This window comes from Cheilinus undulatus, linkage group 19, assembly GCF_018320785.1.
Source record: "Cheilinus undulatus linkage group 19, ASM1832078v1, whole genome shotgun sequence".
Lineage (NCBI taxonomy): Eukaryota > Metazoa > Chordata > Actinopteri > Labriformes > Labridae > Cheilinus > Cheilinus undulatus.
Genome location: NC_054883.1, coordinates 24,826,291 through 24,840,828, shown reverse-complemented (window position 1 = coordinate 24,840,828; position 14,538 = coordinate 24,826,291). Strand labels below are relative to the sequence as shown.

At 38.9% G+C, this 14,538-nt stretch overlaps 1 protein-coding gene across 2 annotated transcripts; it reads left to right on the top strand.

Moving 5' to 3' along the window:
- The first annotated feature begins 1,292 nt into the window (after positions 1–1,292).
- On the top strand, positions 1,293–12,840 carry LOC121527380 (leukocyte elastase inhibitor-like). Of its 2 annotated transcripts, XM_041814325.1 has the most exons (10): positions 1,293–1,427; positions 2,816–2,997; positions 7,792–7,902; positions 8,700–8,840; positions 9,084–9,201; positions 10,388–10,530; positions 10,633–10,710; positions 10,988–11,077; positions 11,150–11,330; positions 11,911–12,840. In XM_041814325.1, the coding sequence occupies exons 2-10, from the start codon at positions 2,821–2,823 to the stop codon at positions 12,135–12,137; spliced, it is 1,266 nt and encodes a 421-aa protein (XP_041670259.1). In that variant the 5' UTR covers positions 1,293–1,427; positions 2,816–2,820; the 3' UTR covers positions 12,138–12,840. The 2 variants fall into 2 exon arrangements, with proteins under 2 accessions (XP_041670259.1, XP_041670260.1); XM_041814326.1 differs by lacking the exon at positions 7,792–7,902.
- Positions 12,841–14,538: the final 1,698 nt, after the last annotated feature.

The window sequence follows — 14,538 nt, the reverse complement described above, 5'->3', positions numbered from 1 at the left end:
TTCTTGCTTGATTTACATCTGAGGTTGCTCAACAGTGCTTGACTGGTGATACAGAGTGAATCCCACTTCTTGCCCAATGACAGCTGGATTTGGCTCCAGCCCCCTTTGCACTGAACGAGATAAGCACAGTAAATGATGGATGGATGGATGGATGGATGGATAGATAGATAGATAGATAGATAGATAGATAGATAGATAGATAGATAGATAGATAGATAGATAGATAGATAGATAGAAAGATAGATAGATAGATAGATAGATAGATAGATAGATAGATAGATAGATAGATAGAAAATGAAAGGTATAGGAGTGAATTTTACTCACACACACACTGTGTGTGTGTTAACCCTCATATTTCCTTTCATTTGTATTTATAATTTCAATACTTCTTAATTATAAAGCAGTCAAAAAACTTTTCATTTGAATTCTTTATACTGATGACTTTAACTCTTCTGCAGCTATCAATCAAGATAAACCAGATGTAGACAGTGCCATCTGCTGGTTTAAAAGAGGAGGTCATCTGAATGTACAATAACAGATTTTATTTCCTTAGACAAATAAAAAATGTTCATATTCTAGACTATTTCTTTAGTTGTATATCATGTTAGAAGTCCACTACAGTTCATGAGGAGTCATAAGATGGTAGTGTCCTCCATTACTGTAAAGGCTGGTCTATGTCTCTGACTTCTTAGTTAGAAAGAGTTTGATTATTTTCTTTAATGTGATTTAAAATAGTTTCATTACAGAGAATGAAATGGATGTAATGCACAATCTAAAGCCAGTATCCAGCTCTTGTTTTCGGTGTGGATTTGGACTGGATTAAATTTCTTAAAAGTTATGCATAAGAAAGTTTGGTGAAATCATGGCTATGTAATCAGTAATAAAATGGTATTTGTATTTGAATCAGGAACTTAATCAAACTAGTTTGTCTCTTGCGGAGTCTGACATTTCAGTGGTAAAACTAACAAATGTGTTTTTAATGCAAGCATAAAAGCATGCCGAGATGGGAAATTATGCAATATCCGTAGGTCAGCGTATTCCTTATGTGGCTTCATTTTCAGATTTAAAAAATCCGAATTCATTTCTCTTATATTTTTGAAGCGAAAATGTGCGTTTCGGAAAGAATGTCTGACACACACCTACACACAGGTCTGGCTCTTGCAAAGGCATTTTCCAAACTATTTGGCTCTTCAGCAGAACAGGGTTGAGTAACACTGATTTATATCATCCATCTGCCTGTGAACGAAAAAACACGGACGAAGAAAGTTTTCCCTTTTTCGGCTTCCGTAACACGAAACATGAGGATGCGGAAGTTGCTTTGGCAGGTTCCCTGGGCGTGTCGATTTCTAAATAATATAACTGATGGCTCATACAGAATCTCTCCTGAGCGAAAATTAGCCCTGGATACGTCTGGACCACCAGTAACAGTAAGTTTAGACCCAGTTTGTGACCGTTAGAGTTTACTGTTCGGTTTGTAAAGAGACAGTAACCTGATAAACATTTAAAACTAATTGATTTTTGATTATTTTTACTCGTACCTTAGTGAAAAAAGTTTTACCAGGCTGACACTGACTGTCTTTTGTTCCTTAAAGTTCAGTTTGAAAATGTAAACCCATTCTTTTGGGGAAAAAGGTTAACATTAATCCTGTTCACTGAACACTGAGTGTTTCCTGTTTAGAACTTATCGAATTATGTTATCTACAAGGTTTTCTTTTACTCTGAGTCAGGGCTGGGCAGAACTTTTTAGATATATCAGTGCATACCTGACAACATTTAGGTACAGTCTTTTATTTACATATTTATCACGAATTATGGAAAAAAAAAAAATCCAGTCATTATAAAACACGAGCGCAGCACTGATAAAGCAAATAGAGCTCAACATTTTGTCCGGGAGTACAAATCCCATTCGTTTTCTCCATAGCACATTTGTCAAAGTCAATGATTGTAAAATATCATGAATCCATATTTTATTCACTATATAACATAAACAACATATGAAGGGTTGAAACTGAGAGCTTTGACCATTTCCTCAATTTGAATTTGATGACAGTAACACATCTCAAAAAAGTAGAGACAGGGCCATGTTTACTCCCTCTTCTTTCAACAATGTCTTGGAAGTGAGGAGACCAGTTGCTGGAGTTTAGGGAAAGGAATTTTGTCCCATTCTTGTCTGATGTAGGATTCTAGCTGGGTCTTCTTAGTATTGTTTTTCTGAAATAGTCCAGGGCAGGCCTTCCCTGAAAGAGACATTGTCGAGATGGGAGAATATGTTGCTTGAGAACCTCTATCTACTTTTCATCATTGATAGTGCTTTTCCAGATGTGTAAGCTGCCCACGCTATAGGCACCAATGAAACCTCATACCATCAGAGATGCAGGCTTTAGAACTGCACACTGATAACAAGCTGGGTGGTCCCTCATCTTTGGTCCGCAGGATGCAGCATCCATGGTCTCCAAAAACAGTTTCTGATTTTGAATTATCTGACCACAGAACAGTTTTCCATTTTGTCTCAGTGCATTTTAAATGAGCTTTGGCCCAGATAAGATGCTCTTTGCTCTGGATTTTGTTCACATATGGCTTCCTCTTTGCATGATACAGCTTTGCATGATATGTAAACTGATATATATGACAATATTATCACTAAAATGCAAAAACTACGATAAAGATCAATGTAGAAAGACTAAGTGGCTTCAGCCTCAGAAGCAACTAAGGAAAAAATAAATTCCAAGCCTTTGATACACTAATCCATATAAGAAAAAAAGCCTTATTTTTAAGTTTTTAAAGATTTGCTTTGTTTTTTTTAACTTTTTTGCAGACACAATGGCATCTCCAAGCCCTCTGTCCAAAGCCAACACCAGCTTCTCTCTGGCTCTGTTTAAGAAGCTAAGTGACAATGACAACACAGCAAATATCTTCTACTCTCCGTTCAGCATCTCTTCAGCTCTGGCCATGGTGATGCTGGGAGCCAGAGGCAACACAGCTGCACAGATGTCAGAGGTAGAGGAAACACACAAACACACACTGTCTTTGTGAACATTACGATAGGTATCTTTCTCCGTGGTTTAAGGATACCAAAATTTGCAATACTCTTCAATATTACATCAGCCTTTAAAATGATATAGTCTGTTATTTTAAAGGCTGATAGTGTCAAAATGTACCACAGCTTTAGAAAATTCAAATTTTCTGTCTTATTTTATACCCAAAGCTGCCATATTATAGAGAGAAAACTAAGTTAATTGAGAAAATGTATTGGTAATGTTTCAGTATCAGATGTTGCCAGTGCATTTGTGCAATTCATCCAGTGTGCTGTAGTTTGTTAGCATGTTTTGGTAGTTAAAGGGAATAAATGATCTAATATTGTGTGCCTAGAACATTTACTTTACCGGTGTAAATAATGATGTTCAAAATTCTCGTACTATGACTCTGGTTTGGCGGAACTTGTACCATTAATCTGTCTAGACAAAAGCATGCAGATCTCACACTTTACATAATGCAAACAGTGCCTTCTAAAATGAACAAAGAGTAAATCCCCTCCCCTCTGTGATACTACAAAAATGTCAGTGAACAAAAGTCAGTGAACAGAGCAGTGTGTGGGAAAAGGGCAGAGGCCTTGTTCAGTATGAATCACCATTTTTTTTCCTCAGTGTCAGCTGCAAAGACAAAGATCCGTTCAGACTCTGATTCAGTTTTATGGGGGTCAGCCCTTAGTTGTGTTTCCATGGCAGCATGCTAAAATGGAAGTGCAAAGGCAATAAACATGTAGGTAATGTGAACACCTTATCAGTTCATATAGTAGAGCAGCAGACGTGTCCACAGCCACCCTGTACCTGTATGTCTGGTTTTCATTGTGTGCTCAGGTCAACAATACTTCAAGATAATCTACTGTGCACTTATTAGATAAGGGCTGTCAGAATCCCACATCACTAAGATTAAAATTTTATATCCTTATCTGCTCTGTTCCTACAGCAACAAAATAAGAACTTCAAAACACCATGTGTTAGCGAGTTTCTTGTTTTAATAATTTGAAAAAGCAAGAAAACTTTTTGTGAAATTCAGACAGTTGTCTTTTCTTTCCTGGCAGATTTTTGAGTTTATTAGTTGATATCAGTAGAAATCTAAAGTTGTTTGAAAGCTTAGTCACTATTCGCTGTCTTTCTGTAAAATGATCAAATTAAAACACTGATAAACTTAAAGTGATATTTTTGGTGTTTTTGAAGTTAGGTCATATAAAGTACTTGACAATAGTAGTAGTGGCTTTATCCTTCAGTGATTTTAGTCTGCTGGTCATTCCAGCTGGGAAGCTAGGCTATAAAACATGGCAAACAGATACAGTTGCTCTGTGTAATTTAGCGAGTTTTAAGTAAAAATGGGCCAAAAACCATTGTTGGCTCAAACATATGCTCTAAAGGAATTTCTGATAGGGGTCTGGCTGCAGACTGTACTTCTCTGATGAGCACTCTTGCACACCATTGTTTGAGATGCCGTCTGTGTCAGAAAGGAAATCCACACTAAACTTTCAAAATAAGATATTTTACGTTAGGGTTATGGTAAGAGTTAGGATACCAAAAGTTAAAACCTGACCTGTAAAACCCGATTACTTTAGTAGCTCTGTTAGTTGGGTAAGCTACGTAGATAACATATAACTACATTGCCAACACAGCTGCATTGCTAATGTAGCTTAGGCAAAACTCACAAAGCAGCTACAAAACTATATAGTTACATGAATCCTGGACGACAAACACAGTAAATGGTAGAGAGTTATCGTGGTCTATCTCAAGTAAGCAGCACAAAACATGAATGAGGTACAGCAACAGAACAGCAGCTTCCAGTATCTGGTCCTAGTTCCTTATGTTGCAGCTTAGACATAACATCCAGTGAAACAAGTGCATTCGTTTCACTCTGCAGAGGTTGAATGAATGTAGGTGGAAGTGGACATGCTTTTTCTGAAGTACTGCTAAAGAGGAGACACTCCCTGTTAAGTCAGACTCCTGTGAGTGTGTGGGAGAGGCAGGGCTTTCAGTCAAACCCACCGTGTTTCAAAGGAAAGAATGTCAGTCATGAGAACTGAGAAAGTTGTGTTAAGAGATTACAGCACACTCTACAAACCAAAGTGAAGTTTGGTGACAAGTGCAGACAGATCTTTGGTGTAAAAGAGTAAAGGATGTGTGCCTCTCACCCAGTGACAGCTGGGATAAGCTCCAGCTCCCTGCGCCCTGAATGGGGTGAGCGGTGTACCTAATGGATGGATGGATGTTTCATCTAAGGACTAATCAGTATGTGACTTCTGGAGATCAAACCCACAACTGTGTGGTTAAAAGATGCCTAGCTCTACCTACTCCAGCTGTTGGTGCTGCATGTTTTGTGTGACAGCGTTACATTCATTGTTCACGACTGGTGTCCAAAATAATGTCTTTATAGTGCCTTGAGTAGATTATATACTGTAGTCATCTATATATGAGTGCTTAATTTTAGGCACAACTTAAGTTAATCATGCCCATATAAAACTGCCCTCCTGAAACTTTTCTCTGAGCGTGGGTTAGTTTCTGGTATGCATAGAGAAGTGATTACTTCATTATTTTCAGTTCATGTCCCTTTAAGGCTCCATACCCATCCACACTGGAACCATTTTTTAAAATCTCAGTGGGACCAGAATTTCTGGTTATGTACTGTACGTTTAAATAAAGTAGTAAATGTTTTAAAATGCAAGAGCAAAGATTAACAGTTTAACTTGTATTTTGTCCCGTGTACACTGCACCTTTGTTATCTGTGGCAGCTGTTCAAGGTCAGGGACTCAGAGGGTGTTATAAAAACAGAGTCACGCTCTGAATTCAATGAAAGACTCAAGTAGATATGACACAACTGGTCTGAGTGAATGAGGCTGGTTTTCTTTCAGAGAAGGGTTAGAACTACAAAGGGAATGAGTCTGAGCTGCAGATACACTATATGAACGAAAGTATTTGGCCGCTTGACCATTACACCAACAGGGACTGTAAACATTGTATTCAAATCCATGTTAATATGGAGTTGGCCCCCTGTTGCAGCTATAACAGCCTCCACTTCTCTTGGAAGGCTTTCCTCAAGTTTTTAGGAGTTTTTCTGGGAATTTGTGTTGGTTCATTCTGTACAGCATTTGTGAGGTCAGGCACTGATGTTGGACCAGAAGGCCTGGCTCACAATTTCCATTCCACTTCATCCCAAAGGTTGGTCAGGGCTCTGTGCAGACCAGTCAAGTTCTTCCACATGAGCTCATCAAACCATGTCTTTATAGTCCTTGTTTTGTGCACAGGGGCACAGTCATGTTGGAAAAGAAAAGGGTCTTCCCCAAAATGTAGCCAAACAGTTGGAAGCATAGCATTGTCCAAAATGTCTTGGCATGCTGAAGCATTAAGATTGGCTTTCACTGGAGGTAGGGGACCTAGCCCAAACCCTGAAAGTTGCACAATGCAGTCAAACAGGTAACGTTCTCCCAGCATCTGCCAAACCCAGACTCACCCATCTGACTGCCAAACAGAGAAGCGTGATTGTGTCGGTGCTTTACACCACTCTATGCCATGCTTGGCATTGGACTTGGTGATTTGAAGCTAGCATGCAGCTGCTTGGTCACGAAAACACATGCATAAAGCTTCATGTACACAGTTTTAGTGTTAACAGTAATGCCAGTGAAAGTTCAGAACTCTTCAGCTATGGGATCAGCAGAGCACAGGTGACTTTTGTTGCTGTAATGTTACATGGTCTCCCACTTTGTGGCTGAGTTGCTGGTGTTCTTAAATGGTTCCACTTTCTAGTAATATCATTTATGGAGTATCCGGCAGTGAGGAAATTTCACAAACGGTCTAATTGCAAGGTGGCATCCATTGAAGTCACTGAGCTCTTCAGAGTAACCCATTTAGGATCACAAATGTTTGCACATGGAGACTGCATGGCGAGGTGATTGATTTTATACACCTGTGGTAACAGATCTGATTGAAACACCTGAATTCAACAAACAGGTGTGGCCAAATACATTTGTTCATATAGTGTATGACCAGAGCAGGGGCAGAGGAGGGTCCTTTCCTGGCTCTATAACACTAAATTTTTGACACCATCAGACTCTAATCTTTCTGCTGTCCCACACAGTTTAACAGGTACGCCCAGCTTAACCTGTCTGACTGAAATCCCACTGATTGAGGGTCATTTCCTTAGAAGCTCCTCTGGATTCTTACTTGAATGAAACAGGGTGTCTGTGTTGTTAGATGTGTGTGTGCATGCATGATATATTAAGAGAAAGTGGACGTGTGACCGTGTGTATGTTTGCTATTGAGAAAGCCCAGGTGTGTGGTTGATTTATGGGTCAGCACAGCTGGGTTCAGGACAGATGAAGCAGCAGCTAAGGAGTCTATGTGAGACAGCGACCTCTAGCGGGTTCAGTTTTTTATGGGAACTCCAATGTAACAGCACACTTGAGTACATGTGCAGTGATGGTTGTATTGTTTTAAAGGACGTAAAAGGACCTTACATGAACTTTAAGTGTGCCACAGTTGTGACCATGATTTATGCCAGCATTGACTAGCACTAAGATCATCTCTATGGAAGAAAATTATTCTGATGCAGAATGTTTTAGTGTTTCTAAAGTCAGTATTTTGTTTAACAAAAAGGGTCTACACTTTTTATTCACCTTCCTATTGAACGGCAAGAATCACTGTTAGGAGTTTAACAGTGATGCTGCAGTGAACCTGCAATTAAAAACCATTGACAGAAAGGTAACAACTCCACACAAGAAGTCTGACTTTTTGGTGAACATTGCACCCTCAGGTCCTCTGCTTCAATGAGGCTCAGAAGCCTCAGCCTGCAGCAGTGCAGCAGATGATGCAGATGCAGATGCAACAGCAGGTCCAGTCCACCCTGCCGCAGTCCCTGCTGAAGGTTGAGTTCAAGAGAGGGTTGTTTTTACTAACTCTGTGGGTGAGGGGAACCTTGGAGTGAAGTAACATGGGTTCTAGGTGATTTTCATGCTTGTTTCCCTCTGCTTCTCTTTTCTTTATTAACTGACACTGAAATAGACATGGGTATAAGCTGCTCAAAAATGGTTCAGTGTGTGTCTAACGGTCTAAAAGTCAAATATACATGAAAACTTCAGACTTTTCTCTTTGTGGTTTCATCCTGTTTGTTTTCTCTTTTAAAAGCAGCAGCTGTGAAGGTGGTAAAGCCAAGCTGTCAATGTCTGATGCAGAAAAAAACAATAATTTTTTAAGGAAACCATAAAATAACTGTTTCTTCTGTCACTTTGGTAATACATAACCATTTTAGTAGATGTCATTATGACTGATGGTTAATGTCTTCCTGATTTGGATGCACACAAACAAAGTCTGGCTTTTTTCTGAAAAGATGACATTTTATTCATGAAACTAACAGGATGGAGAGATGATTTGTGTCTCTTTGGGAAGAATGTTTCTTCTCTTCAGAGCTATGCAGGGTTGTAAATGGTATTTACAGGGTTTTTTGCATATATTTCTTATTGGATTTGTATTTTGCAGTACTATGGGTGACTCCTGGCATGTTTTTGTTCTAAAGGATGCATAAAAAGTGTATTGTACTGAACATCTTTGATCACAGCTTGATTATTTTACTTCAGATCCATTGTGGTGGTAAATAGAAGCAAAATGGTTTTCCAATGTTCATAGAAATCTGGTGTCTCACACAGTCTTACTCTTTCTCTGCAGTGTCTGGAAACCAAGGAGTGTCAGGATGAAGTCCACACCAGCTTTGCCCAGCTGCTGAGAGAGCTGAATAAGCCAGATGCTTCGTATGCCCTCAGTTTGGCCAACAGGCTGTATGGCGAGCAGAGCTACCAGTTTGTGGAGGTGTGTTTTTGTCAGTGTGTTCATCTGTAGTTAGGTGTTTCTAATCTGATAATCTGGAGAGGATCAGGGCTCATGGAGTGATGGATGATGGGTGGACAGCAGGACAGGAAATGTACAAATGAAGCAGTGACTGTGTGGAAACATGTTTCTATGATGGCTGCAAATTCTTATTATTAATCTAAGACATTATCTTTTATCAATCACAGTAAGTCATTTGCTGTGTTTTTCTTGTCATTGTTCCAGGAGTTCTTAGGGGGCACAAAGAAGCACTATGAGGCAGAGCTGGAGTCTGTAGACTTTATCAGTGGTTTTGAGGCTGCAAGAGTCAACATCAACAGCTGGGTGGAGAACAAGACACAAGGTGGATCATTTTCACATTTAAACCCATTTATAGACATATATTTATTTGTATGTTAGACCCGTATTACCCTTTTATTAAGGGAAGTTAAAATAAAGAGCTGGAAAAAGGTTAAGGTCAGGCAAATTTATTCTGTTCATACATAGAGCAGCACAAGGTGATTTAAAACTGAAAAATCAACATTATTCAGCAAATTAAGACATTAAAATACAAGTTAAATGAAAATATTAATGCATATAAATGCAGCAACCATTAATTTCTCTTCCTTTAAGGAGGATATCTCTGTATTTTGCTCTATTCAGCTGCTTCTCAACCCTGATCAGTCTCCAAGTCCCTTATGCTGAAAAACACCCCCACAGCATGATGCTGCCACCACCATGCCTCACTGTTGTAATGATATTGGGTAGATGTTAAGCCGCACCTGGTTTTGCATTGAGGAGAGTCTTCTGTCTAACCACTCTGCCATATGGCATATAATACAGAGCTTCCAGTCAGTCTTAGCTATCCAAGAAGTTGATGGTCTTTGACCATCAAGATGCACAAGTTTGAAGTTCTTCGACAAGTTTATCAACATTGTCTAACAGTAACCTTCAGGCCGAAGGGTTATCCTTTTACCACCAGAAACACACATTCAGGTATAGGATACAACTAGGTTCAGATGTAAAAATTGACCTGCAACTAGCCCGATCGTTCATCCAGTGCCATTTAATTCCTGTGCCATCTGTACACCATCCAAGTAACTACATGAAGTCATGTAAAACCCCATTACCCTTGGCTCGGCTCTCCCGCGCTGGCACATCCTGTCAATTCAGGTGCGGCTATCTAACTACATCTAAATATGCACACTATCAGCTAGATGTGGGACTAACATTAGATAGAATTTAGAAAACTACCACTAAACTATTACTAAAAGGAGTAGATTGATACTGACTACAGAAATAATGACGTTAATGGCTGATGTATTTAGCTGACACTGATCCCCATGCCGTGTACTTCCCCCATAATGTGCCAAACATTTGCATGAAGACCATAAGCATTAGACTAGTATTAAGTCTCTTTGAGTTTTCTGTATAGTCTATTTTAACATATTAAATTTAAAAGCTTTTCACCCATTTCGTTTGAGCATACCAGCTCTTAAGACTTGCTTTCTTTTGTATTATTAATTAACATGTGTTTTACCTGTTTTTAGGTAAAATCAAAGATGTTCTCGCTCAGGGTGTGGTGGACAGCCTGACCAGACTGGTGCTGGTCAATGCTATCTACTTCAAGGGAAACTGGAACAAACAGTTTAAGGAGAACCAAACACGGGACACTCCATTCAGACTCAACAAGGTAACTGCATGAATGAAGTAATGCTTAAGTCACTTTATATAGTATCAGAAAAAGTGAGGCAAAACTATATTTCTGTATTTATTTACTGTTTGTTGTTTTTAGAATGAAACTAAGCCAGTGAAAATGATGAACCAGAAAACTAAGTTTCCTTTGACCTACATCCCTGAAGCCAACTGCCAGGTAATCCAGTAATTCAGATAAATAATCAATGACTACAGCATCAGTGTATTTTCACTAACCGTGTTTAAGTAACCAGGGTTATTGTGGTGATTCCCCCCATCTGCTCTGAGGAGAAGTTAATAAAAATAAGTCAAAAATGCCCTCACTCCCTAACAGGATGCAAAGCATCTTCAACACCCCTACCTTTTCTCCATCAAGAGATAGAAGATGATCACTTTATTTAAGGCTGATCAGAATCAAGTATTTAATACAATGTTTTAAACTCTGCGTTAAACAGATCCTGGAGATGCCTTACAAAGGAAAGGAGCTGAGCATGCTCATCTTTCTGCCCAATGAAATGGAAGACGGGACAACGGGTTTGGAGAAGGTAGGACCTAAACATACATTTAAATAAAAGGCAAGGCTGTGGACAATCTGACATTGTTTTTAACATATCCAGCTGGAGAGTCAGCTGACCTATGAGAACTTTGTGGAGTGGACTCGTCCTGACATGATGAATGAGATTGAGGTGATGGTTGGGCTGCCTCGGTTCAAGATGGAGGAGAAGTACGACCTGAAGGGCGTCCTGATGAGCATGGGGATGGTGGATGCCTTCAACATGGGGATGAGCAACTTCTCTGGTATGGTATAAATCTTTTAATAAGAGCAAAAAAAAAAAAAAAAAAAAAAAAATATATATATATATATATATATATATATATATACAGTGCTTAAAAAATGTATTAGACTACCCTTCATATTTGTCTCAGAGACCATCCAGCATCATGAAATGCTTTAATGTGGACTCTTTCATTTTCAGTGAGCTCTTTACATTTTACCATTTTGGACAGGAATGAGGAATTTCAAACTGAATTCACCTTTTTAGACCCAAATTTGAGCCGGCTCACTGGGCTTCTCTGAGAAGTCAGAAATTAATCAAGCATACAATTCAACCACTAAAACTCATTTTTCTGTTTAGGAATGCAAGTAAATAACTATAATTTGACATATTAATCAAGAAATAATAATGTGCTTTACTATTTTCTATCCACTATTTTTGTTTTTTCTTTTGTGAACCAGTAAATTTGAAAATTCATGGATAACAATAATAATTACATTTTAGCATTAAAAATATCATTTGGGTTAAAATGGTTAAATTTGTTAAGCACTGTAAATTGTATCATGCATAAAAATGAATGGACTCTCCCTCCTCTGTGACAGGTATGTCTCCTGCCAATGACCTGGTCCTGTCAAAGGTGGTCCACAAGGCTTTTGTGGAGGTGAATGAGGAGGGGACAGAGGCGGCTGCAGCCACGGCGGCTGTCATGATGCTGCGCTGCGCCATGCGTCCTGCCACCTTCATCGCAGACCACCCTTTCCTCTTCTTCATCAGACACAACCCTTCCAAGAGCATCCTCTTCGCAGGGCGATACTGCTCCCCTCAGTGAGCGCTTCATTGCTCTAGCTGCTTTTTTCTACAAATTCTTCTGCGACTGCAACACTTAATTCTGTGTAACAGGAATAATTTTAAGAGAAAATCACATCAGAGCCAATTCTATCCTGAGCTCCCAACCTATTTTTCCATCACTATGATTATGAGTTAAAACTATGGTGCTAGAGTTTTTAATGTCTGCATCACTTGTGCCTTCCTGAACATCACTGCACTTTTTTTTTATCTTTTGCACCTGACCTCCTCTAAAGGTTTGCTTTTTTGTCTGTAATACATATTTGGCACTTTAAGCTGCAACCTCAGTCCCTGGGCTATGCTTTTTTTTGCCCTAAAAACACTCTTTTTGTTTCTTCTACTCCTTAAAAGAATTAATCTTCCTCAAAATATCTGTAATGCAATAAAGTAAGGATGTGCTGCTAAATAAAATAAGGAAATTATGCATTTGATCACCAAGTTTTAAGGCTTGCAAAGTTTTGCATTTTTTCTACACAACAGCAAAGTCAGAGTTCTTTTTTTTGAATTAACCAAAGAGGAAATGGGGTGTCAAACAAGCAAAGAGCACTATTATGTCAGTGTGTTGTTAGGCCTTTAAATGAATGTAGACTAATAGGAACATGGGCTTATGTAGAGAATTAATCTGACAAGAGTCAGTGTCCATTTTTATGCTTTTACACATGAATAAAATGTGTGGTTTAAACTTACATGATTTTTTGGTCTTTATCACCCAACTGAGTTCTGTAAATGTGTCAAATGCTGACACCAGGTGAAGGTGAATTTCAGCACTGTATACATTGAGCCTACACTGTGTGTATACAGTGCTGTTACTTTTTGCATATTTGTCTGAATTAAAGATTATCAAACAAATTCTAATATTGGACAAAGGCAACCTTAGTAAATAAAAAATGCTGTTTCTAAATACTGATGTATTTATTAATTAAGGGACAAAAGACACCAAGACCTACCTGGCCGTATTAAAAAAGTTATTGCCAGGGAGCAGGTGGCCTAGTGGTTAAAGGCGCTCTCCATGTATGTGGGCGGCCTGGGTTCAAATCCGGCCTGAGGCCCTTTATTGCTTGTCTATCCCCCACTCTTGACCCCGTTTCTGACTCTATCCACTGTCCTCCTCTATCTAATAAAGGCACAAAAATGCCCAAAAATAAATCTTAAAAAAAAAAAAAGTTATTGCCTCCTTGTTAAATCATGAATTAACTATGATTAACCACATTTTTTTGGGAAAGCTGAGTTCAATCTCACTAGTGCCATCCCTGTTGAATCCATGAAGTCCTTAAATAGAAACTTCCTGACAAAGTGAAGTAGGCTAAAAGATCTGGCACCATCTAAAGAAATTAGAGAACAGATGAAAAACAAAGTCGGTGACATCTATCAGTCTGGAGAGGGTTACAAAGACATTTCTAAGGCTTTGGGTGTCCATCCATTATCCACAAATGGAGAAAACTTGGAACAGTAGTGAACCTTCCCAGAAGTGGCCTGCCTATCAAAATGACTCCCAAGAGCACATGGATGACTCATCTAGGAGGTCCTCAAAGAACCCAGAACAACATCTAAAGACCGGCGGGCCTCACTGACTCAGTTAAGGTCAGAGTTCATGATTCAACAATAAGAAAAAGACTGGGCAAAAATGGCATCATGGGAGAGTTCCAAGACCAAAACCACTGCTGACCAAAAAAGAACACAAAGGCTCATCTCACATTTGACTGAAAAACATCCTGGTGATCCCTGAGACTTCTGGGAAATTATTCTGTTGACTGACAAGACAGAAGCTGAATTTGAAGGAAGGGAAGGTCAGGTACTCCTGAATACACCAGAGAAACATCCAACAGTAAAGTCTTCAACCATCAAATTTATTATTCGGTTTGTCTATAGGCAGTGTAATTTCATCAATATTTAAATCGATTTTAAAATCATTTAATTTAAATGAACAATCAGAACAGAGAATATGTTTAAGGTAAAAAGTCAGTTTGACAGCCATGTTATCCGGTTTATCTTCACAATCCAACAGTTGTTAGGCAGTTAGACCATCCCGTTCTAGCCTGATCATGAAGTCACATCTGTGAGTTATTGTTCAACTACATAACTTTAAATCAACAGAGACCTGGAACATCAAGCTCGGCTCATCTCTCGCTGCAGATACACAAACTGAAATCAGGAATGCCTATTTCCGTTCCACATTATGGCTGAATGCTGCCCCCCCCCCCACACACACACATTTTATCCAGTTTATGAATCAATCATGGTCAATATAATTTAGGCTTTTTGCCTTTTTTTTAACAACATGTAAGGTAAAATAAGTGACCCAGGCTCAGACATCTGGACACTGCAATTTTTCACTATTCGTCTTTGCTAAACTGATCAAGCTCTGTTAGGTTGCATGGGTATTG

Excerpts from the sequence above, each read along its gene's own strand:
- LOC121527380 (XM_041814325.1), top strand. The coding sequence starts at position 2,821 with ATGGCATCTCCAAGCCCTCTGTCCAAAGCCAACACCAGCTTCTCTCTG. Across the intron at positions 2,998-7,791 it reads CAGCTGCACAGATGTCAGAG|GTCCTCTGCTTCAATGAGGC; the intron begins GTAGAGGAAACA and ends TTGCACCCTCAG. Across the intron at positions 8,841-9,083 it reads AGAGCTACCAGTTTGTGGAG|GAGTTCTTAGGGGGCACAAA; the intron begins GTGTGTTTTTGT and ends TCATTGTTCCAG.